We start from the raw sequence: 25,686 nt of genomic DNA on the forward strand, positions 1-25,686 counted from the left end.
TTTAACGTTGTCCATCATCTTCAGGAGACCACCAGGTAGAGAATTTTGACACCAAAACTTCATGGTGAATCATGCAATATACAATTTTAACTTGTGAATTTTTTTGTAATACATGAGGAACGAAGCCTTTCTTTCGACCCTCCATGGATGGAGCGCCATCAGTCCAAACGCTAATACAAGTTTGTCACTGCATCCCTCTCAATAAGGCATTTTGGTTTACCAGGTTAAAGACATCTCCTGTCGTTTTTTCCTTCAAATCACAACAAAAGGAAAACTGACTTATGATTTTTACCACTTCTGATGATTTGCAGAAATGAAATGAGTTGAGTTTTGTTGCTGATGTCTGTACTTTCATCGATTTGTAAGGCCCACATTTTTCTCATCACCAACATCACACACAAACACAGATGAAAAATATTTTTAACCTCAGTCTATGGAATCGATTCTAGGTTCTTCCACTTCTATTCAATAATGAGATCCAGCAAAACTGTACAGATGTTTTCAAAAATACACAATTATTCAACTTTACCAAAACTGTGTCAATCTTTCTTGCTGGGAGCAAGCAAATATAAATAAAAAGTCATAAAAATGTAGAAGTAATTACAAACAAAAATGAATTGACATTTAATTGGTTGATGAATAAATCAGATATAATAATAATTTAAGAAAGTAGAAGTTTATTTACAATATTTACAAATTCAGTCTTTCAGCATCCAAGATGAACACAAGAGACAGGGTGGGATGGAATGGAAACATTTAGAGATGAATATATTATTTTTATGATTATATACAGAAAATTCTTCACTTTCTCAGACACACCAACTGGGAAGAATAGAGTGAACTTTGACCTCAGACACTTAGGCAACAGATAATAGTGACCTCTGACCATACCCAAATATCTTCATGATAACCTCTGACCATATTTGAAGATCACCTAACACAAGGCTTTACTGATTATTTGTTTTAATCACTGGACTGTACTGTAGGCTCAACCCAAATGTCAACAGACAGATAATAGCAGATCTCCAGATTATGCTACATGCAACTCACCCCAACGTCCACACCTTCAAGTGCATTTTGGAGTGAATGGGAGTAATGCCTCACCTCAAAGTGATTATCAAGGCTGAAAGGTGACCAGCTGGTGAGCCTGGCCAGTGGTTCAATACACCTGCAAGAAATGAGGTTGCAATCAGTCTGGTTGAAGAAGAACGTGGCAAATGTGACTGAGGACTGGTGACACCAGATGGCTGCACCAGGCCCAATCTGATCTGGCAGAGTTTCTACAGCTAGATGCCCTTCCTAACGCCATGTATATATATATATATATATATATATATATATATATATATATATATATATATGTATGTATGTATGTATGTGTGTTTATCTTCCACAACCACTTGACAACTGGTGTTGGTGTGTCTACATCATGGTAACTTAGCAATTCAGCAAAAGGGACCAATAGAATAAGTACAACCTTTAAAAACAAAAAACAAAATAAAGGACTGGGGTCAATCCATTCAACTAAAGTTCATCAAGGCAGTGCTCCAGTATGGCCAAAGCCTAATGACTGAAACAAATGATATTAAAAAAAAAAACACTAAACATATTCCGGCCATGACCAACCTGTCTATTCAGTCACTATATCTAGGACTACATAATTTGCAATATATTATAGTAATTAATATTAATTGATGTAATTGCTGTTTATCCAAAGGTCAGCCCTAATGTAGCAGAAGAAGGATCAAAGGTATTCCAGCCATGACCATCATGTCTTTTATTTTGTCATAATATATTCAGAACTGCATCAATGTGTCCTTACTGTATTGAGATAGTAAGTGAGCAATTTGAGGGATATCTGGTTGCTATTTCTAGCAGGTGATGCAACCACATAGATATCCCTACATCGTTTGGTGTTAGCCAGGATGTTGTTATGTTGTTACCAAACTGACTTCCACAATTTTCTGAGTTCAAATCCTGCTGTGGTTGGTTCGTTAGTAATTAGTTTTAAATCTCCAGTTAAAAAAAATTTTTTTTTAAATCAACAAAAGTACCAGCTATACACTGGCGTCAATGATTAGCAGGGAAAGGAGTCGGCCTCCCACATTGCTTCTACCTGGTTCTCAAGTACCTTTAGCAAAGACCAGGCCAACTCGCAGTTCCCTCCTTGCAGGGGAAAAAAAAAATTACCCTATTTTAACATGTATTAGAAACCCTTTTCTGTCAAAAATTAGGTTAAAAAATATGGGAGCTTCTTATACATGGACAGTATTATAATCCCTTACAAAACTTTTTTTCCAAATCTTAAGCCCCCCTAAATTAGGGGGTTCCTTAAACATGTTAAAATACGGTATATCCATCCAAATATGAAAGAAAGAAAGAGGAATGAGTAGAAGGGAAAGAGATTGATGCTGAAGGAAGTCTATTTAGTTTGGGAATATTCCAAGTTTTGCAGTCTTGGAATGCAATGGTCTTCATTTGCTCTTGAGGATATTACCAAGGGCTGGAATTACCGTACTCTTTGTGCCGGTCACTGCTGTCGTGAGTGCGCCCCTGGCTGCATTTAACATTGCTGATGTGACTACTGGTTGCCGCACAAGAGCAGCTGGTGCCGTGGTGACACCCTGCGGCTGGGCGTCCCACTTCGTCTTGCGTTTCTTCTCTGAAATTGGAAATAGAGATTTTCTTTTTGAATACGTAAAAATATAACAAGAATAATATAATGAAGTTGATGATGGTGATGATAATGATGTTGAGTGAATGAATGATTATGGAATGTACAATGATGAGAAATATGATGATGATGGTGACAATGATGACTGATAATGATGAGGATGATAAAGGCACAGGTGTGGTTGTGTTCTAAGAAGCTTGCTTCCCAACCCCATGGTTCCAGGTTCAATCCTATTGCGTGGCACCTTGAGCAAGTTGCTTTGATTGTTGCTTTCACTAAGCTTTGGCTGTTGTAAGTTCCAGCCATCTTCAGGTGTCTCGTGCTTCACCTTAGGATAAAGGTACTAGTTAATGCAGGGCAGTCACCTAGAGGCTCTGAGTTCAATCTCAGACAGGGCACTAAGGTGAATTACAAGACACCTGAAGAAGGATGGAGCATATAACAGCCGAAATGTAGTGAAAAGCAACAATCAAGATGAGGACACCAGTAAGTAAGTGTACATATAAATTTTTCATCTATGAAATATAGAAATACAAGCATGAACACAATGATGGTGATGACAACAGTGGAAATTAGAGTAGGGGTGATGGTGGTGTTGATAATAAGGATGACTAAAAATAAAGGGTTAAAACAAAACTGATGGTGGTGGTGCTGCTGGCAGAGGGGACAATGATGATCAATGTAGAGCAACTTACCAACTGGTCCTTCTGTCGACAATTTCTTCGTCCCTGTTACAAACTCAATCTGAAATAATATAAAAAACGACGTCAACAATTTTCTGCCATACACTTTTCACAGACAGGAAGTAGCTAAGACTAACTGAAAGAAACTAAACCACAGTCATTGGTAATCTTGTATCAAACATCACACAACTTCTACTGCTGCTACTACTACATGCAACAACACAAAACTTAAAATCTCATAACTAAGGTTAACCCAAAATTAGGCAACCTTTCCTGAGAGGCAGGCTACACTCCGAAAAAATTCAAAGTAATTTTTCATTGATGTGCAAATAAAAAGTTGCACAGACCACGAGACCTGTAGGTCAAAGTTTACCAATGACTGGTTGAACCGTTTCAGTTCTCCCAGATTGTAGTAAAACTAGAAACTTTTATTTCTACACTAAACTACATGAATATAATGTCTTTATATAATGCCTTCCTGAGCTAGTTTTCCACCAAATTTCTTAAAAACCATGGTAGAGGCCTTGATCTCCGGACCACACATGCCTAAAAACTGAAGTTGGGGGTAAGCAAGGGGATCCTCTCTCTAGAAAATCCAGCTCCAAAATAGCCTCATGATAGCAAAGGAGAATGGGCACCAGCCAGCCCAAAGGTTGGGGTGGGCTGCACCTGCCTACCTCGATTGCTATGACATTGAGGCAGATCCAGCCACCCCCATTAATGGGGACAAAACCCCGGATTTAAAACACTGGATGATGATGATGATGATATCAAGCCACTGGAACATGTTCAATACATAAACGTCTTGTGTTGATATTTTGAAATTTTTCTTTGATACACAGGGATATAAAATCAAATTTGGTAATCTTGAATCTTAGCTGTGTGTATGTATACACACACAAACAGGTTCAAGTGTGGTTGTGTGGTAAGAAGCTTGCTTCCCAACTACATGGTTCCAGGTTCAGTCCCACTGCATGGCACCTTGGGCAAGTGTCTTCTACTATACTCTCAGGCTGACCAAAGCCTTGTAAGTGGATTTTGGTGAGCAGAAACTGAAAGAAGCTTGTCGGTTGTGTTGGTGTGTATGTGTGTGTGTCATCACTGCTTGACAACCGCTGTTGGTGTGTCTACGTCCCTGTAACTTTGTAAGTTACAGTCCAGCAAAAAAGGTCCGACAGAATAAGTACCAGGCTTTAAAAAAATTAAATCAATCCTGGGGGGGGTCAATTCATTCAACTAAAATTCCTCAAGGCAGTGCCCCAGCATGGCCACAGCCAAATGGGTGAAGCAAGATAAAAGCCACACACACAGGGTAAGAAGATGGGGGGGGCTGGATACTGATCCTTATTCACACATATGAAGACTCTTTAGTGAATACCATTCTGACACAGCAGCATGTCCAATCTTAAGGATACACACTCCAGAAATAGCTGTAATACCAGGAGTACACAACAGTCCAGGAACGTGTACCATTAGGAGTACACAGTCCAAGAACACACGTGAAAGACAACAGAGACATGTCTGAGGAGTTACTTACTTTGGTTCTTTCTTTGCGTTCTTTCTCTCGTTTCTCCATGTCCAGTTTCTGCATTTTATCTGGAAACAAATGGAATTCAAATGATATTTATATTATTATTATTATCATTATTACTAGTAGAGTAATCCCTCGTCACAGCGCAGTTCTCCTATCATGCACTCAGTACATTGTGGATTTTTATGGCTAATCATCATCATCATCATCGTTTAACGTCCGCTTTCCATGCTAGCATGGGTTGGACGATTTGACTGAGGACTGGTGAACCAGATGGCTACACCAGGCTCCAGTCTGATCTGGCAGAGTTTCTACAGCTGGATGCCCTTCCTAACGCCAACCCCTCCAAGAGTGTAGAGGGTGCTTTTACGTGCCACCAGCACAAATTTACTGCAGACTCCTCCTTAGTATACCAAGGGTTTCTGCGACTGACAAGTATTTATATTTAGACTTTAATTATTTTTGTGGAAGGTTTTAGAACTTGTGATAGTCAAGGGATTACTATAGTAGTAGAGGATAAAGTATTAAAAGTAAACCAAGAAAGAAAGAAAGGAAAATTAGCATGGCAGTGTGATTAAGTAGTTCACTAAGCAACCCTGTGGTTCCAGGTTCAATTCCGTTGTACAGTACCTTGGGTTAGTGTCTTTTACCATAGTTTATGCTAACCAATGCCTTTTATGTGGAAAATGCAGAAGCCCTTCAATCTACAAACACAACACAGACTAATTCAAAATGAATAGTCCATTGTTACAGGGTGCACCTACCTCAGTGTGCTGTCCATTTGGTTGTTGGCTCAGGTGGGAGAAGAGGTACCCCGACTTCATTATGCAGCAAGACAGGGCCCTGCCACATTGGCATAGACCCATACACGATTACCTCAACCAGCATCTTCTAGAATGCTGAATTGGCTACGCAGCGGTGAATGATTTACTATTGATGATCTACCCCCCCCCCTCCACACACACACACACAGGCATTTCCCTCACCCAACACCCTGCAACTTTTTCCTTTGGGGGTATCAGAAAGAGAAGCTGTTCATACCTTCATTTCCACAAGGCTTACAGGAGTTAAAGCAGTGGATAGTGGACACAGTCGAATCAATAGATCAGGATATAACAAGCATTGGGTGTGACAAGAACCAGACTATGGTGTAGACGTCGACTGCGTAACAAAGGGGGCACACATGACATAACGCGCTGTCGGGAATCAAACTCACAACCTATCGATTGTGAGCCAAATATCTTTACCACTAAGCCAAGTGCTTTCACAAAGGAAAGCAGGAAAATCATTAGTAGTAGTAGTAGTAGTAATAGTAAAGAGACAGAAATGTTTGAGCTCTTACCTAAGGAATCATACAAAGAGTCGGAACCCCAGACTAAAGGATCAAATATTTCCTGAAAAATATAAAATGAGAAAGTGAAATTTTAACCAAAAAAAATTAATTTTTTAATTAAAAAATCAAAGGAAAGCTTCAAATTTAATTTATTTTGCCAGAAAATCATATTTAACCCTTTTGTTACCGTATTTATTTTGAGATGCTCTGTGTTTCTTTCAATTAATTTTAAATATAACAAAGAATTTACTAAAATAACTTAGTTATCATTCAACTAGTGTTAGGAACATAAATTGTGACTAAGGTTTGGTGGAAAATTTTAATTCAGAACTTTTGAAAACAAGACATTTGTACTACAAAGCCAGAAGCAGTTTCGGCCGGGTTGGTATCAAAAGGGTTAAATTAATTATTAGTTAGCCCTTTTTTTTTACCATATTTCTGTTGAGATGCTCTATGTTTCTTTCAATTAATTTTAAATATAACAAAGAATTTAGTTATTTGTACTATAAAGCCAGAGCCGGTTTCAGTCGGGTTGCTATCAAAAGGGCTAAACCATGAATATTATCTATAAACCAGTAGAAATATATTATTGTGTGGTCAGGACGTTTGCGTCCCAACCACATGGTTTCTGGTTCAGATCCATTGTGTAGCACCTTGGTTCTAACCATGTCTCTGATGACCATAAGTCGGCTGTATTAGGACCACAACCCAACAAACACCACCTACCACCCCCCACAAGCTAGCAGAAGAAACTAAATATGAAATAAGAAAATAAAAGATATATAAACAAGGTAGGAATCAATCAAGACTTACAGGTGGGTAATTTGTGCCTTTCTCATTAATTTGACAGAATTCAATTAATTTTTCATAAATACTGCAAATAGATTGGAAATAATTTACATATTACTGTTAGAATAATACATGCAGAAAATTAGAGATATATATCAAATAAACAGTTCATACATCCATACACATCATATGGAAAGAAAGCAATACCAAGTACTCAACACATCATATAGAGTACAGTACCCCAGCAGTTAAAAAAGCATATGTAGAGGACCAGGACACACATATTACATATAGTACTTCAATAGCTAAAGAGTACCCTAGTGAACACACACACATTATTTACAATAGATATACACAGCATCCCAAAAGTTACACACAGACATACAGAAACAGTACCACTAGGTGTCTCAGACACACATTACATTGAGTAATTTCAAACCAAAATGCATCTGTACATATGTACCCAGGGTATACAGTTATAGTTGGGTACGCAATGGAAAAAAATAAATTATAAAAATAAGATTATTGAAATACAAACAACAGTAATAATAATAATAATGTCCTCATACCTTGGATTTCGAAAACCCTTCCGTTTCTGAATGCTTAGACTTAAATTACAACCTTCTTGCTTCATTTTATTATAGTGGTGGGCTATTTTCTCCTGAAACAAATAATAATAATAATAATAATAATCCTTTCTACTAAAGGCACAAGGCCTGAAATTTTGAGGGAGGGGACTTGTTGATTACATCAGCCCCGGTATTCAACTGGTACTTATTTTATCGACCCCCGAAAGGATGAAAGATAAAGTCGACCATGGAGGAATTTCAACTCAGAACATAGAGACGGACGAAATGCTTTCACCCCATGTGGTAAGGATTCTGCCAGCTCGCCACCTTAATAATAATAATAATAATAATAATAATAATAATAATAATAATAATAATAATAATAATGATAATCCTTTCTACAATAGGCACAAGGCCTGAAATCTTGGGGGAGGGGGACAGTGGATTACATTGACTCCAGTGTTTCACTGGTACTTAATTTATTGACCCCGGAAGGCTGGAAGTTGACCTCGGTGGAATTTGAACTCAGAATGTAGTGACAGGCAAAATACTGCTAAGCATTTTGCCCCGCGTACTAACAATTCTGCCAGCTCGTCACCTTAATAATAACAGCAACAACTATAATAGACAATACGAAAAATTACGTCAATCCTTTAAAATATTATAATAAAGATGATGATGATGAAAATTTTATAGGGCACAAGGCCCTAACCTCTTGAGAAGGAAGGGGTAGTCAACTGAATCAACCCCTGTCCTTAGCTAGCACTTTCTTCTAAAGACCCCAGAAAAATAAAAGGCTTAGGTTAATTTGGCAGGGATTTCAACTCAGGACATGAAGAATCGTAACCACTGGCTTCATAATACATCCATTACGCTAACGACAACAACACTTTCTAATTTTGGCACAAAGCCGGCAATGGTACTGCAGAGGGTGCTGATTCCATCGACCCCTGTACTTGCTTGGTACTTATTTTATCAACCCCAAAAGAACAAAAAGTATTGTCAACCACAGCAGAATTTGGATGTTAGGACCAGGGCCTGCCTCAGGAAGGTTAATAGGAAAATAGTGAAAGGTGTTAAGGCTGTGGGCATTCTATAATTTTTCAGTCATAGTATATCTAGGACTAAAGGGAAGGGAGGAAGAAATTAAAGGCGGTAAAGAATGATTGAAAAGCAAGGTGTACTTACCTGTAAAGCTCGAGAACATCGACCAGGTGGTTCTGGTGGGAGTTGTATCTCATCAGCAGCCATGTTTTGTACACTTCGAGATAAAGAAGCTGATGAAGAGAAGGATAATCAGATATGAAACATTGAAGAATATGAGAGAGAGAGAGAGAGAGAAGGAGAGAGAGGGGGAGAGAGAGAGAGATTTAACCCTTTAGCATTTAAACTGGCCATATCTGGTCCAGATATTCTTCCCGTTTTATGTTGAAACTGACCAGATCCAGCCTCTCACACCTACCCTACAATGTCACTCTAAAAATATACAATCACAACAAAATCTGAAAGCTATGAGATAAAGCCTGTTCAATTCAGAACAATGTGAATAAATAAGCATTAAATTAGACAGAATAATCCGAATGCTGGAGTCAAATGGGCCATATCTGGCCCCAAATATTCTACTTGTTTAATGTTCAAACAATCCAGATCTGGCCTCTCACACCTATTCACAATGTCATTCTAAAAATAAACAATCACGTCATCGAAATGTTGAAGCTATGGGATAATGCACCATATCCTACAGTTTGGGCCAATTTAGATCTTTGTCCAAGAGAAACAGAAGACAAGGGATAAAATCTTCAAGACCAAATTTAAAAGTAAATATTTTCTGGAGCACTTTTAACAGTCGATAATTAGCTTTGGTAGTTTGATAGGGTTTAACGAATACGAGATATTGCCTAACGAGCAACATTTCTACAGCATCTGCTGAACAGTATTTCTGTCAACTAAGTGAACTGGTGTACTAAAGTGTCAGACACATCTGAAATAACAATGGGAAAGGGGTGCCTCTACAAAGCTGTTTTACTTGCTAGAAATAGCAGCTAAATCTCACTCAAATTATAAACCACCAACTTGATACTTTTATTACCAATGCACTTGTGATAGTAATCATCATCATCATCGTTTAACGTCCACCTCCCATGCTAGCATGGGTTGGACGATTTGACTGAGGACTGGCGAACCAGATGGCTGCACCAGGCTCCAATCTGATTTGGCAGAGTTTCTACAGCTGGATGCCCTTCCTAACGCCAACCACTCCATATTTATATTAATATTTTTATAAATGTAAGTTATGAGATTTCAGTTGGTGACTATCAAATTTATACAGCAACATGTCATGATTTAATCTAAGATCATCAATAATAACATAATACAGCAATATATAACAAACTAACAAGGACATACCCATACAGTCACTTAATCCCTTAAGTCATCATCATCATCATTTCATCTCTGCTTTCCATGCTGGCATGGGTCGGACAAATCATCACAGACAGGCATTTTTATTGGGAGCTGCTGCTCCCATAGACTGGTGCTAATAGGTGGCATATGGTTTGGTTTCTATGGCTGGATGCCTTCCCTATGGTCAACCCCTTTACAGAAGTGTAACGGGAGCATTTTAATATGGCACCAGCACAAGAAGGGTTGGCAAGTACTCAGAGAGACAACTACAGAAACCCTCACAACTCTACAATCTCAGAAGTAAAGGAAGGACACATGAGATAATGATGTCATGTCTGTACCAAACAATGGAATGGTCATGGTAGAAAAGCCTTTCATTGTAGATCTATCAGTGCTAAAGAACTACTAATGCATAAAGTTGGAAATATTTTACCAAATCCTATAGAAATATGGCTGCTGCAAGAGGGCAAAAAAGGGAGGGACGGAATAAATAATGGAGCTCTATGTATTCTATCTCTGAGAAATGGCTGGATGATCATGGCTGGCAGGTTTTTGTGATAGTTCCAGCAGATCAAGGGTGACTAGCTAAACAGAAAAGTGATTGATATACTTACAGGCTTGTTCTGGTTTCAATACAGAATCTTTATCTTGACTCACCTACATACACAGAAAAAAAAAAAAAAAATTTAACTTTAAAATTAGCAATAATCATTGTTTCAGTACAAAAAGTAAAATTAATTAATTAGTAATTAACTAAGAAACAATTCCAACAGCCAACACACAGAAGACAAGATTTATTGACCACATTAGAGTGTGATCTAACTTCAAGCAATAGAATTTTTGCCATTTTCCTGTCTGAAATTGGAAGTTTAACCCTTTCATGTTCAAGCCAGTTATAACAGGCCCAGATAGTCTTCCTGTTTTATGTTCATCACCTCATACATGTGTGTGTGTTTACAGGTGTAAAATGAATGTGCTGTTTTAGGCCAACGTACTATAGTAACTGAAACCCTTGATGATGGTGCCCCAGCATGGCCACAATCCAAAGACTAAAACCAGTAAAAGAGAGTAACAACAACTACAATATCCAAAATGTGAAACTATGAAAATAACTTACGACAAGAAACTTCTCAGGATCAGGGTCAACATCACTATCTTCCTTCTCCGATTCACTTTTGTCTTCAAAATCATTGCCATAGGACACTAAACGAGCTGCAAAAAATGAGGAGAAGGACACACGTCACTGAATGTAGAAATGGTAAAGTTTTGTGAATCACAACAATGATTCATTGAAAAATCAAAGATGCAGAACTAATTGGGTTCCACAAACCTCTGAAACCATTTCCATACAAACCAACCCACCTGAGTGTGTTCCAGTTTCTAAAATAAATAATTCCTGTTTCGAAGTCAACTAAAGTCTTTCGAGTAAGATTAGATTTCATGCTAATTTATATTCCAAACACCAGATTATTAATGACTAAGTTAATTTACTGAATTCTTCGATTATGTTCAAAATTCATTGCAATGTACCCCAACAGAACTATGGTAACAAAAGGGTTTGCTTACATCTGTCCCCTAGTTTTAACTTTCTCACTTTAAAAACCTTAACTCAAGCAAACATTAGTCTTAACTCTGTGCGTGTGTATGTATGTATATGTGTGTGTGTCTATATTCATCTATATATGTCTTTTTTGTTTTTATTTGTTTCAGCCATTAGACTGCAGCCATGCTGGGGTACCGCCTTGAACAAGTCTTTTTAGCCAAATGAATCGACCCCAGTATTTTTTTTTTTTCTGTTAAGTCTGGTACTTATTCTATCGACCTCATTTGCCAAACTGCTAAGTTACAGGGACATAAACAAACTACCACCAGCTGGCAAGTGGTGATGAGGGGACAAACAGACACAAAAACACACACATATATATACATATACACACACACACACACACAGAACAGGCATCTTTCAGCTTCCGTCTACCAAATCCACTCACAAAGCTTAGGTCAGCCTGAGGCTATAGTAGAAGATACTTGCCAGGTGAGCGGACTGGAGCAACATGAAATGAAGTGTTTTGCTCACGAACACAACGCGTCACTCAGTCCAGGAATTGAAACCACAATCTCATAACCAGGAATCCAACACCCTAGCCACTAAGCCACACACCTCCACATCCTGAGTGAGGGAAGGATCTATTCTTTGTTTCTTCTTTCTCTCTTAGGATTAACTGCCAGTTGATGAATGGTGTCTCTTTGGCTTTTACACCAATAACTAACATCTATTAGGGAAAATCCTTGCCAGAATTTAGGGAAGTGAGCATCAACAGCCCAAGCAACAGCTCTGAGTATTCTTAACCCATTAGCATTACATCCGGCCCAAACATTCCGCTTTATGTTCAAGCCAACCAGACATGACCTCCCACACCTAATCTACAATGTCATTCCAAATATGAATCCTCACATCATCGAAATCTCAAAGCTAGGAGATAATGCATGATTAATTGCAATGTGAACAAACAGGCATTACATTTAATTGAGTAACCTGAACGATAAAGGGCTAAAGGTTATTTTTTTAAATATTTTGTTGGCATGGGTGTGTACTTAATACATGGGTCTAGGATCAATTCTACAGTGTGGCACCTTGGGGCAAGTGTTCTCCCCTATAATCCCAGACCAACCAATGTTTTGTAAATGGATCAGATAAATGAAAACTGAAAGGAGCCTGCCACATATAGTTATACATATCTCTCTCTCTCTCTCACTCTATATATATATATATATATATATATAGACATATATATCTGATCTTTTACTTGTTTCAGTCATTAAGCTGTGGCCATGCTGGGATAAAAACCTTGAATTTGTAATCGAATAAATCGACCCCAGTACCTATTTTTAAGCCTCGTACTTATTTTATCAGTCTCTTTTGCCAAATTGTTAAGTTACAGGAATGTAAACACGCCAAGTGGCGGTGGGGGACAAACAGACACAAAGGGACACTTCCTGTTTTTCCATTCTCCGAACTTTCCATCTTTCCGACGAAGGGCTACGCCCGAAACGTCATACACTCTCTCTTTCCTTTCCTGAGTGTCCAATAACACTATCCGTATCACGTCCTCACTTTGTTGTTTTTTTGTGTTTTTTTTAACTATATATACATATATATATATATATATATATATATATATATATATATATATATGTATATATACACACACATATACACTATGGGTATGACATTAAACTGGATCTGATGGTGAGGCTCCGGTTCAAAAGACCTGGAATTCTAGGGAACATGGAGCCCTCATTAATTATCATTACTCCCAAGTGCGTTCTGACCCAGAACAGTAGCTCCTGTTAGAGTCCCACCTATGGAATTAAATATATATTTTGTACAAGTAGATTGAGCTGTTTAATTGCAGTGAAAGCAACCAATCTAGAAGAAGGAAAGCTCCCAATTTAATTAATACCCACTTCCAACATGCTCTAAACCAGCACAGAAGACGTTGAAACTAACATGAGGTATGTCCAATAATACAAATTCGTGCCATGGAAGCAATTATCACATGTTAATACGCATTCTACTGCAGGCAGGCAGGGATGGTAGGAAATGATGACAATGAGGATATATATATATATAGATAAGATGCATCAAGCTAAGTAAAATTGCTCTCTTCCACACATACAGGCTTGTCTTTTCAGGTGCCAGTGCTGTGTAAACGCATCCATGCTGGTGGCACATAAAAAGCACCCAGTGCACTCTGTTAAGTGGTTGGCTTTAAGAAGAGCATCCAACCATAAAAATCTATGCCACAAAAGACAAGTGGAGTCTGGACAGCTCCCTGCTAGTCAGCTTCATGTCAAACTGTCCAACCCATGCCAGCATGGAAAGCAGACGTTATATATATACATATGCAAGTGTCTATTATTGCTCATATTTGCAAAACTGATTTGCTAGACGTGGTGACATTGTAGTCAACAACTTGTCTGCTGGCGTTGTGTCTTTGAAGACATAAAATAAGAGATCCCTACAAGAAAAAATAGGTGAAAGTTAGCAGCAGGAAAGGCATCATTAACTCTTGCCTGGTTTTAAGTAAGGATAATACATTTGTCTCAGCCAAGCTACCTTGGGGAAACAGACATAAAACAATATGAAACACTTGTTTACTGCTATTTAATGTGAAATAAATTAAAATCATAAAACAGGTTGTATTTAAGAATTGCAGAGTCTGGCTGAGAAGAAAACAATTTGTAATCTATCATTTCACATTTAGAACGGTAAATTTTGTGTCAAACTGGCAGAAGCGCCAGAGTGCTTAGCAGCATTTTTTCCAGCTTTACAACGAGTTCAAATTCCAGTGTAGTCGATTCTGCCTTTCATCCTTTCAGGGTCAATAAAATAAGTACCAGTTGAATACTGGGGTCGATGAGTTGAACTAGACCCCTCCTCCAAACTTTCAGGCCTTGTTCCTACAATAGAAAGGATTGTGTGTTAATGTTTTGTCAGTTGAACAATGGCAGAGTGGAGAAGGGAGGAACCATTGTCGGGATGTGCTTAAGGCATCAGTTGGTCTTAATCCTGCTCTAGATCAATATTAAAAGAATAGGTCAGGAGTTATTGATTTTTTATTTACTTTTCTGTGCACTGTGCCCCCAACACACACCGCCAAAAAATCCAGCTTTCGGATCTGGCTCAGATATTTAAAGGTTGAGAAGGCGGAGTGGAGGGAATGTTGTTCATTTACTTTTATTTTTATTTTTTTGAAAAATTGAAATTTTACAAATTTTTTTTTCAGGATCATATTCTCCGTATTTCGCCAAAAAAAAAAAAATTCTAAAAAAGGTGAAAAACTGGGAGGTGAGGTAGGGGCGGTCAAAATTTTGAAATACCGGTTTTTTATTAATTATTTTTCTTTTTTTTTTTTTGTGCAGATTCGGAATATCCGCAGTCAAAAAGGTAGGTTTCTGTAGAAAAAAAAACCCAAAAACAATAACCGAAAGGTCCATGTCCTTTACCTTCGCCATTGAAATAGTATTTACTGAATATCTTCATCTATAGAATATATTATTTAGACAAGAAATGAAATTCGGAAATAGTGGGGATGACGGGGGGAAGTCTTGCCTGAAATTCCGAAGTTGGTTTCTCAGTAAATTTAGATTCACACGTGAGATCTTTGGATACGTTTCGTTTCTGCCCTGTCAATTTTTTTATACTTCCGTTGTCAAATTTTACTGAGTTGCTTTTACACAATAAAATAGAAGATTGCCTGGAGAAAATACTATTTAAATAAAACGGGTTTTATTTGAAGGGGTAACCTCAAATTGTAGTAGGGTGAAACAAAATTATATTCAAGCTACCGAACGTTAAATTTTGAAGTCAAATTCACCGTGACTCCCTCGTTTGAAGTCACCATTGAATAACGATAACCACCAGAAGTTACTACACGGTTTATTTAATATTATTTTATTCATTCGAATAACTGGGAAATAAAATGTTTTCTTAACTGTAATAACAATTATTGAAACCAAAAACAAAAAAAATATACAAACGAAATAATTAATTATTCAGTTGGTGCCGTTTGAGGAAGATGATACTACTGCTCTTTCTAGCCGGTTGAGCGTCCATGTAGGTGCTCCACGATGTGTCTATGTATACCGAGGTTTACTCGATAATTTGGTTGATAAATTTCGATAAAAATTAAGGTGAATTTTACTTGTTTTTTGTTTTTTTTTCTTCTATCTTTAAAAATTTTTCCGACACATCTTACCAGAACCTTCGGAATAGTTATCAGAACAGCATGGAGAAGGGAAAAGGACAAGAAATTAGGATTAAACTAAAGGGTTTGACCCGGGTGGGAATAAAAAAAAATAATGGGTTTGACCCGGGTGGGAATAAAAAGTAAAATATTCTAATATTCTAAACCCTTTAGTTTGACCGAAATTAGTTGGTTGTTTTCTATCATAAAAACTCTGTGGTTATCTTTCGATATTGTCCAAAGAATTTCATATTCAATTCTAGGGATATCCATCTGTAGGAATGTCAATAATTAAACGACATTGCTGTCCCAGTTTGGCCAACAACTCGAATAAAAGAATACGAATAGAAAATATGCTACAAGCAAATTATTTTATGGTAGAGTTGTGCCCCAGGGTGGCTAAAATGTCGAGTAAAAGCATAAAAGACGAGAGAATATTATTATAGAAGCAACAATGAACTTACTTTTGGCTTTCTTTACTTTATAATCTTTCGATCCATCGTCGGATCTGTTGTCTTTGAAATCCAGCAAAGGAGGTTTCACAGAATTGATGGGATTATTATTATTATTATTTTCGCTGTCGTGTCTAATCTCATCATCTGAAATGTTGTCAACGGCCACGGCTTCTGTCAAGTCTTTACTGGGCGGTGTGATGGTGTTATTGTTGTTGGTGTTGTTGTGGTGGTGGTGGTTCGGTGTGTCTCCATCATCGCTGACAGCTTCGTCGTTTTCTTCGTCTGAATTCTCGCCGTACGTCCCAATAGAAAGCATACCAGCTGTTTCCGTCATTGCCCAGCAAATATAACCTAAATATATATAAAACGTTGTGTGTGTGTGTGTGTAGATAAGTAAGTAAACCAACACAGAAAGTAATTAAAGACGGTAATGAATCTCAATTAACAACTTTGGTCTTTCGACAACGGAAACGGCAAAAGATGAAGAACGAGGGGAAAAAGAAATGGATTAACCGGAAGTTAGTAACATTTAGAATCATGGTTTCGTATTTACTTCGTCGGCAGATATTTACTTTCTAAATTAGAAATTTATTTTTCGTATTATTCGTTTTTTATATAATAATTCTATTTTCTCCAACAACTATTGAAATCTAGGGAAAATGGACTGATACTTGTTTTATATAATCCTTATATTTTCGTATTTTATTCCTGCTAACTTGGGAAGCGTGTTCCGAGAATTTGCAACGGCAACCAGCGGCATCAATTAAAATGAAGGCGATCTTCCGGTACGATTACCTAAATATCGGCCTTTTCCGTAAAAAGTGTCTTCGGCGATCTTTACCAAAGATCGGCTTTTTCCGTAACACCCGCACAATCTTCATTACGGTGTTAGGGTTTTACGGAAAAGGCCGATATTTAGGTAATCGTACCGAAAGATCGCCAAAGTAAAAACGATTGATAGATCTTTTATTTTTTACTTGTTTCACTCATAAAACTGCGGCCATGCTGGGGCAGCTTTCTAAAGAACTTTGGTCGAACAAATTGCCCCCAGTACTTAGTGTAGAAAAATAACTTGCTTATCTGTAATGACCAAAACCAATATCTAAACGATTAAAAATAAGTTACGTTAATGTTTACTTTAACTCCCGGTCACAAAAACAAAACAACAATAGGTGTTTTAAAAATGTGTATTAAACGAATATGAAAACAAAAATATGCGCCAACGAACTGGGATGAGGGGAGGAGAGGATTTTCTGAAAATTCTCAAGAATAGCTTTTAGGAAAATGGATATCTTTTTAGGAAAATTTATATAAATACCTTTCAAACGGCATAAAGAAATTTGTGGGGGAAATCATTCCCGAGGGGGTGAGGAGAGGACTTACGAAGAGGAAGAAATTCATGAATTATTTTTTTGCTTGTGTGTAATGGAAAAAAGTTTGAAAAAAAATTTTTAGATTCATCTATTTTTCGTTTGAGTAATGGAAAAAGGTTTTTTAAACGATCCCATGTATCATGGAGAGAGAAACAAATTCATAAATACGGTGTTGAATATGGTTTCACTATAGTAAAAAAAGTTAAGGGTGATTTAGCTGTTGGTTTTAGCACATCTCCACTATTGGGATCTTTTTAAAACCCTTTTTCCATTGCTCAAACGAAAAATGAATGAATCTGAAATTTTTTTTTCAAACTTATTTCCATTACACTCAAGTAAAAAAAAATGATTTATGAATTTCTCTTTGGAAGTCCTCTCCCCACCCACTTCGAAAAAAATTTTCCCCACAAAGATTAGATGTAGAGATTAGTATAGGGTATAGGTTTGTGGCCACAATGGCACAACGTAGAGGTCATTGCAGTAACAATAGAAGAAAACTGAGAGAAGATGCATGTATGGGTGAGAGATTAGAATGGTTCAATGGTGGTGTCCTGCCAACCAGTCAGATCTGATAGAGAAACAAACTAAGAAACAGAAAGAGGAAGAGCCAAAATACAAATTATTTAATGGTAGACATGTAATTCAATTTTTGCAATTCCATCCTTCCATCCCCTCCACAATTTAATGGTTAGTGTGCATAATATTTTACAAACTGTAATTTATTTGTTCATGGTTCCTCGACCAAAACATCTCCTTCTCTCTCTCCATACACACACACATATATATATAGGTGCAGGCATAGCCATGTGGTAAGATGCTTGCTTCCCAACTACATCGTTCCAGGTTCAGTCCACTGTACGGCACCATGGATAAGTATATATATATATTATGTGTGTGTACATGCGTTTGTTCTCTCACACCGTTTCCTCATCCCCACACACTCAAATGTGCTCAATCATTTGCACGATCCAACAATACAAATCCAGTGAATCATGCTCATCTTCTTTCTTACCAGACTTCATACATCTCACACATTCAACATCCATGTGGCTTCATCGTCATTTAACATCCACCTTCCATGTTGGCATGGGCTGGACGGTTTGACAGGAGTTGGCAAACCAGAGGACTGCACCAAACTCTACTGTCAGTTTTGGCAGAGTTCTTATAGCTGGATGCTGTTGGCATTAGGAAGAGCATCCAGCCATAAAAACCAGGCGACAACAGACAGTTGGAGTCTGGACAGCTTCCTGCTAGCCTCCTCCATGTCAAACCGTCCAACCCATGCCAGCATGGAAAGTAGACATTAACCAATGATGATGCATTTCCAAATACCAACCACATTACAGAGTGGATAGGTGCTTTTTATGAGGCAGCAGCCACTGGTGAGCTCTGTTCACAAAACACCTTACAAGACACAATATAAATTTCAATAAATATTTATTTACATAAACAGTCATTTACATCATTTATTTATCTAAATAAAGCACTTTTCTTAAATTTCGTTGTCGGCACAATGCCTTGATGTTTTAGTCTGCGGACTGCCTCACGCAAATGTTTTGGTTGGAGTGGTCCACTGTCGCCCCACTGTTCAAGCACATCCAGCGCTAAAGAATACAAAAACAAAATAAAGAAATTATTTTAAAATAAAAGACCGACGCCAAGTATGAAATCCAAATCATAATTTAGGTGTGAAGCATCACCAATAGCAATGGAGAACTCAATAAAACACTCACATGGCTCCAGTGGTTCTATCACTAAGTATTTTCAACTGAAACTAAGCAGATCATCATCATCATCTAATGTCTGTTGTCGCATGCTGGCATGGGTTGGACAGTTTGACTGGGCTGGCATCCTGGAAGGCTGCACCAGACTCCAGTCTGTACACACACACACACACGACAGGCTTTGTACGATTTCTGTTTAACTAAATTCCTTCGCAAGGCACTGGTCAGCTCAGGACCATAGTGGACGACACTAGCCTAAGGTGTTGCACAGTGGCAACAAAAGCACATAGCTGCAAAACAGATTTCTTGACCACAGTTATGTCTGATCTTCTACAGATCCCAAACAGCGGGACTGAACCTGGAATCACATGGTTACAAAGTAAATTTCTAATGAATACAGTCATGCTTGCACCAAACCTCAGAGAGAGAGAGAGGTGAAAGATCATAAGATTTGAATGGAAGCTTTTAATGGTGCTCATAAATAAGGCCCTGGTCTCAACCAGAACAGTTTAGTGCAGCCCTTCAACCCCACACAGTCCCAGTAACTCAAAATAACTTTCACCTCATTTAGAACCTCGACAAAAGGATGATTAAACTTCAGTCTCCAGTGTATAAAACAAAAGATAATTTTTTACAACTACTTTAAAAAATTAATATTCATCTAGAAATATAACAGAATAAAAGTATGGCAGAGTTATGTTCCTTGCAATACAAAAATTGCATCTAACATTTAAGCAGAACTCGAGTCGTGTCATCATAATCGTCGTTGGTTTACGTTCATTTTTCCACGCTAGCTTCGGATGGATGGGTTGTCTGAGGCAGTGTTTCATAGCTGGGTGCCTTTCCTGTTGCTCAGCTTTTTAATCCCTTCTTCAAACATGCAGAGCCGCAGTGTCCCATGGTAACCAAGAACACACCACATTCAGATATTCCCCCAACACAAACAATTATACCCAAAGGTATTCCAGTCACAACAATGATATCTTGTTCTTTCAGACATAGCAAGCCTAGGACTACATCATTCAATGTGTCCTTCACTTTTTTAAAATTGATATGGTGTAATTTAAAAAAGGTGTGGCAGCTAATTTGAGCACATCCAGCATCCTCATAAAATCTCTCTTATTGTCTTCAGGTAATTGTACTGACAAGTTTACAGGTATTAACCCAAATCCAACTTTATTCAACCTGTCTTCAGAATGGCATAAACTGTTTTGGTGAATTAAGGTGCTGGTGCCACATAAAAAGCACCGAGTACACTCTGTAAAGTGGTTGGCATTAAGAAGGGTATCCAGCTGCAGAAACAGACAACTGAGGTCTGGTGCAGCCCTCTGGCTTCCCAGCTACAACCAAACCGTCCAACCCATACCAGCATGGGAAATGATGATGATGATCTTAAAATACATATTGTTTTCTCTAGTACACAGGTCAAACTTTTTAAACAAAATATTTACAGCCAAAAACGGGGGGGGGGCAATTTATACACAAATACAGCCAAAAACAGGGGAGGGGATCAATTTATACACAAATACAGCCAAAAACAGGGGGGGTTGATTTATACACAAATACAATTTTAGAGGATCAAAAATTCCTTACGAAATGCAACAATATTTGAAAAGATAAGGACAGTGTTTGAAGGTTTACACAACATGTTTACACTGTATATTATTTGGAATTATATGCCGGGAAATACAGTAAATGTTTGTTAGAGTAAGGACCATCAATCTAAGGTTGACAAAGACGAAGTGGAAGGAGTTGAGATTCCAAAATAAAGAGCAGAGTGGTATAGAGGGAACATATAAACAAAGAAATCTTGGCATTCCACAGACCTTCTTCAACAACTTCTCCAACAAAAACTTTAGCTATGCCGGACATTGCTATGACAACATTCTGTGAAATAGAGGATCCTGTGATGGACTGCATTAACTGTGCGGAAGAGAAAGTACAAAACAATATTGAAAACATATATAAACATCATGTGAAATTATAAATATTAAATATATGTGTGTATAGAACTTTTTTTTTTTATTGAAACTGAAATTGAGAATTTCATGCTGCCATCTTCAGGCGTAAAATTTGAGTCACAAGTAAAAGAAAACCATATCCTTTACAACAAATATATTGAATATTCCTTTCTAATTCTCATTCATTAGACATGAAACAATTTACATATATATATATATATATCAGCAGACTCAGTATATATATATATATATATATATATATATATATATAGAGAGAGAGAGAGAGAGAGAGAGAGAGAGAGAGAGAGAGAGAGAGAAAGAGAGACAGAGAGAGTCTGCTGAGATGATTCAAAAACACTACACTTAATAACCTAATGGTATATCTTTTCTACCCCTCTGATGAGATTTTGCCTAATATAATGATTTAATTATTGTAATTTAATCTTTTAGGCTAAATTGAAACAGCTGTAAGAGTATTTGTTAGATTTTTGCAGATAATAAATTATATTAATGCTGTATCTCCATTTTCTGAATTTTCTTATTTCTACATATGGATGGACGGATGGATATGTGTGTGTGTGTATGTGTATATATATATGGATGGATGGACAGACCAGACAGATAGATAGCTAGTCACACACACACACACACACATATATATACATATATATAAAAACAAATAGTAAATGAATGTATGCATATATACGTACAGGTATGTGCATACCGACATCCACCTGTATGTATAGGTGCATATCTGGGTACAGGACATTGCAAACAAACGTAGACGAGAAAACACACAAGCCACATAGAGATCATTCTACTTCATCAGCTACCCACATTTTAACACCGGCATTTCGATATATATATATATATATATATTTAGAGAGAGATACATATATACATGTTTACCAACATGAGCTGTCAACTGCAAGGCACACAGATCATAGCACAAAGATTTGTCAATAGCACTCCCTCTAGTTGTATCAAACGAACACCATCAGAGAATACCAAGTCTTTTTGGCCCACATCCTACACACTTTTAATCTCCTGTCATCCAGGCAGACTCCACACCCACCAGGATTAACTAAATCCACCTACAGGTTATTTTGTTTTATTTACTGAAGATTTATGTTTTGGGGGACTTTCTCTCTCACGCTTTTGAACCGTTCTTTGCTTAAGTTCAACACCACCAGTCAGGTATGACAATGTGGGTCTCACTAACAAACCATGAAATTCCATTTCTACTGGAACTCAATAGACTGCCATCATTATGCAGCTGAAGAAACAGAAGCTGTCATCATTGCAGTTGATGGAAAAGAGCTGCTAAAAAACATGCATTCTCTAATAACAGAATGCATCAAAACTGCAGCAACAACTGCATGTTGTAGAATGCACTCAAGCTCTAGTGGAATGCAAGCTATGCAGCCATTATGGTATGAAAAACATCTTTGAACATTGTTCAGTATCATCACATTGATACAAGACATCTTCAAGTCTAATGCCAAGACACACATTTGGCCATTATATATGCAACAGACGAAGACTGATCCAGGGGTTACACAACCACTGAAATAGTGTTAAAAAAGACTACAGTACAAGACTTACTCTTTTGATGGCAGCTTTGGGGAAAGCTGCTCTCCTGTACATCTCATAACGGTTCAATTGTTCCTCAGAGAAATTGGACACAAGAACTCTGAAGAAGAAAAAAAAGAAAAACAAAACAAGTAGAATCATTTTATATTCTTTCATTACCATATTTCTGTTGAAATAACACTGCCTTTTTTTTTAAAATTAATTTTGAAAATAATAAAAAATTATTAAAATAACTCTGAAATTATTCAGCTGGGGTTTGGGACATGCAAGTGGCTTCTACTATAGCCTCGGGCCGACCAAAGCCTTGTGAGTGGATTTGGTAGACGGATACTGTCGTATGTATATATATGTGTGTATGTGCACCTGTGTTTGTCCCGCCACCATCGTTTGACAACCGATGTTGGTGTGTTTACATTCCCATTATTTAACAGTTCGGCAAAACAGACCAATAGATTAAGTACTAGGCTTACAAAGACTAAGCCCTGGGGTCGATTTGTTCGACTAAAGGCGGTGCTCCAGCATGACCAGGTTGGTACCTAAAGAGTTAAATGCAGAATATTTATGTGTTACATGTATTTATGTGTGTGTGTTTGTATGTGTATTGACGTGTGTGTGTATTTATGTGTGTGTTGTGTGTTTTTCAATGCTCTGAACTACCCTGCCAACCCACCATTTATAATAATAAAAATTGTTTCAAATTTTGGCACAAGGCCAGTAATTTCAAGGAGTCGAACTTAGTCGATTATATTGATACCCAGAAGGATGAAACGCAAGGTTGAACTTGGCGAGATTTGAACTCAGAATGTAAGGCAAATGTAATTCCTTCAAAGAATCATTCTACTCACTGCATCTTTAACCGTTCTTCGTGTTTCTCTTTTTTCTGTTTCGCCAATGTGGCATCTCCTTCATCGGCATTTTCGAGTTTGTGTTTTTCATCAGACGTTGGTTTCACATCGGTTTTGTCATCATTGCTTGATGCGGTGCCATCATCCTTCGACGTTGAAGCGGCACATTTGGCATCAGAACTACCAGACTGACTCGAAGAACTATTCTCCGGGATGTTACTGTCTGTTGTCTTCTCCGAATCTTTATTAGTATTATTGCTGGTGGTGGTGGTGGTGGTGGTCGTCGTCGTCGTCGTAGTGGTGGCGGCGGCGGCGGTGGTGGTAGTGGTGGTGGTGGTGGTGGTAGTGTTGTTGCTACTGCTGTCTTTGTTATCACTTTTAGACGAAGAGGAATCGGTGGTCTTTGGCAAAATCTCATCTGAAGTGACACTGGGTAGAATTGGGACACTTGGAAACTCAGTAGAGAAAGGAGTCGGAAGAAAATCAGGCGGTTTGTGAGGTAAAATATCGTCATTATTGGTACTAAATGATGCGTCACTGTTCTTATTGTTGTTGGTGTTACTGTTGGTGTTGTTGTTATCATCGTCTTTATTGGTAATAGTGAAAGTAGGTTCTAGTTTTATTTCTCCCGCGCCGATCGATGATCGAGTCTCGCCAACGTCTGCGAGTCTGTTTTCATTGTCTGAAGATAATTCTTGCGTAAGGCTGTGTATGCTGTGAATATCGCTCTCGTCTGCTATTGCCGAACTACTTTTTTGTTCACATACTTCTTCCATGCTACTGTCTAAACCTAAATCTTCAATCAAAGACTTACGCACGTTAGAACGATTCGGGTCCATTGCTTGTTGATGGTTTGACGACCAACGAAGAGCATCATGGGAAATCTTCAATATAATTGTTTATGTAAATATAGATTAATATCATTTTTTATTTTCATTGTATTTATTTAATACCATATCGTTCGGAGCTGTATCAAAATATTTTTTTACAAGTCACTGAATATTGAAATTATTTGTTCTCCGAGTTAATTCTTAGCGTACTTATCACTCGTAAATTTCCGTGATAGCTTCGCGAACGACGGAAATTTTGTTAAATTTTTTCCAACCAATTGAAGTTTTCGAAAGTTTCACCAGATTATTTTCAAAAATGTATCCCTGATTTAGTTTTGCATGCTGATGACGAAAATTGCATTTATTTTTTTTAAATCTAGAAATAATATCAAAGAAGTTACTTTTTATTAAAATTATGTAATTTTAGCCAGTCAGTGACTTATATTGCCGAACATACCGGAAATGGTATGTTCGGCATAAAATTGTATGTTCCTCTTTCCTAACGTGAAAGAGGAAATAAAATCAAATACTGTTGTTGAAGGGCACTCAGTCCTTATTGAACATGTAGACAAAGGCCGGGAGTGCCGGAGAAGCAACCCCACCCATAATTTTTCTTTTCATTTTTTTTTTGTTTAATTTCTTCAGATTCTACCTTTTTACTTACAAAGCAATGAGTTTTGTCAAAAAATAAACTTTTTAAGATTTCGATTTATTTTTTTAAGTTGCTCCTTCTCGCTTTCCGGAAAAACCGACACCAACTTTCCGGAAGTTTTTAAACTCTTTCCTTTCATTTGCGCATGCGTAGAGATATGCTGGAAAAACAAATAGCAGACGACGCAAGGTGGCGGAGTGAGAGACCTCCAGGTGGCCGTTCGACATGCTAGAAATAACAGCAAAATCTCCCTCGACTTTCACGCCTTATACAGTGAAAGACACTTTGGCAGTATATAAAGTCTAAGGTGGGATCCTGTTCAAAACGGGGGCACCAGTTTTCATTAATGTTTTATGTAGTGTTTTTGGTACCGAAAGACTTTCAAACTTCGTATACTTATCTATTTTGTGTTATAGAACAGAAAAAAATTTTTGTATTCGAATTTATTTCATGTAAAAAATTGTCTTATTTCGATAATTTCAACCAATCACTGACAAGTATTCAGCTGTTTACACTTGCTC

At 37.5% G+C, this 25,686-nt stretch overlaps 2 protein-coding genes across 3 annotated transcripts; both read right to left on the reverse strand.

Moving 5' to 3' along the window:
* Positions 1-660: 660 nt before the first annotated feature.
* LOC106882689 (SAP30-binding protein) lies at positions 661-16,669 on the reverse strand. Of its 2 annotated transcripts, XM_014933452.3 has the most exons (11): positions 16,197-16,669; positions 14,384-14,446; positions 11,100-11,194; positions 10,597-10,639; positions 8,768-8,856; positions 7,580-7,671; positions 7,035-7,095; positions 6,231-6,282; positions 4,895-4,953; positions 3,370-3,418; positions 661-2,662 (listed from the first exon to the last, which is right to left on the reverse strand). In XM_014933452.3, the coding sequence occupies exons 1-11, from the start codon at positions 16,519-16,521 to the stop codon at positions 2,475-2,477; spliced, it is 1,116 nt and encodes a 371-aa protein (XP_014788938.1). In that variant the 5' UTR covers positions 16,522-16,669; the 3' UTR covers positions 661-2,474. The 2 variants fall into 2 exon arrangements, with proteins under 2 accessions (XP_014788938.1, XP_014788939.1); XM_014933453.3 differs by lacking the exon at positions 14,384-14,446 and having other exon boundaries at positions 1,970-2,662.
* Positions 16,670-18,980: 2,311 nt separating this feature from the next.
* Positions 18,981-24,570, reverse strand: LOC106882688 (uncharacterized). Its single transcript, XM_014933451.2, has 4 exons — positions 23,684-24,570; positions 22,851-22,938; positions 21,111-21,207; positions 18,981-19,164 (listed from the first exon to the last, which is right to left on the reverse strand). The coding sequence occupies exons 1-4, from the start codon at positions 24,520-24,522 to the stop codon at positions 19,031-19,033; spliced, it is 1,158 nt and encodes a 385-aa protein (XP_014788937.1). The 5' UTR covers positions 24,523-24,570; the 3' UTR covers positions 18,981-19,030.
* Positions 24,571-25,686: the final 1,116 nt, after the last annotated feature.

This window comes from Octopus bimaculoides, chromosome 15 (assembly GCF_046866305.1).
Source record: "Octopus bimaculoides isolate indiv1 chromosome 15, ASM4686630v1, whole genome shotgun sequence".
Lineage (NCBI taxonomy): Eukaryota > Metazoa > Mollusca > Cephalopoda > Octopoda > Octopodidae > Octopus > Octopus bimaculoides.

Bases quoted from the DNA above. Each gene is read 5' to 3' on its own strand.
- LOC106882689 (XM_014933452.3), bottom strand. From the start codon at position 16,521: ATGACGGAAACAGCTGGTATGCTTTCTATTGGGACGTACGGCGAGAAT. The intron at 10,640-11,099 runs GTAAGTTATTTT...CTGTGTATGTAG, and splicing joins ATCCTGAGAAGTTTCTTGTC to GTGAGTCAAGATAAAGATTC. The intron at 7,096-7,579 runs GTATGAGGACAT...ATCTATTTGCAG, and splicing joins AAGGGTTTTCGAAATCCAAG to TATTTATGAAAAATTAATTG.
- LOC106882688 (XM_014933451.2), bottom strand. From the start codon at position 24,522: ATGGACCCGAATCGTTCTAACGTGCGTAAGTCTTTGATTGAAGATTTA. The intron at 22,939-23,683 runs GTGAGTAGAATG...TTTCTTCTTCAG, and splicing joins GAAGAACGGTTAAAGATGCA to AGTTCTTGTGTCCAATTTCT. The intron at 21,208-22,850 runs GTAAGTCTTGTA...TCTTCCGCACAG, and splicing joins CCAAAGCTGCCATCAAAAGA to TTAATGCAGTCCATCACAGG.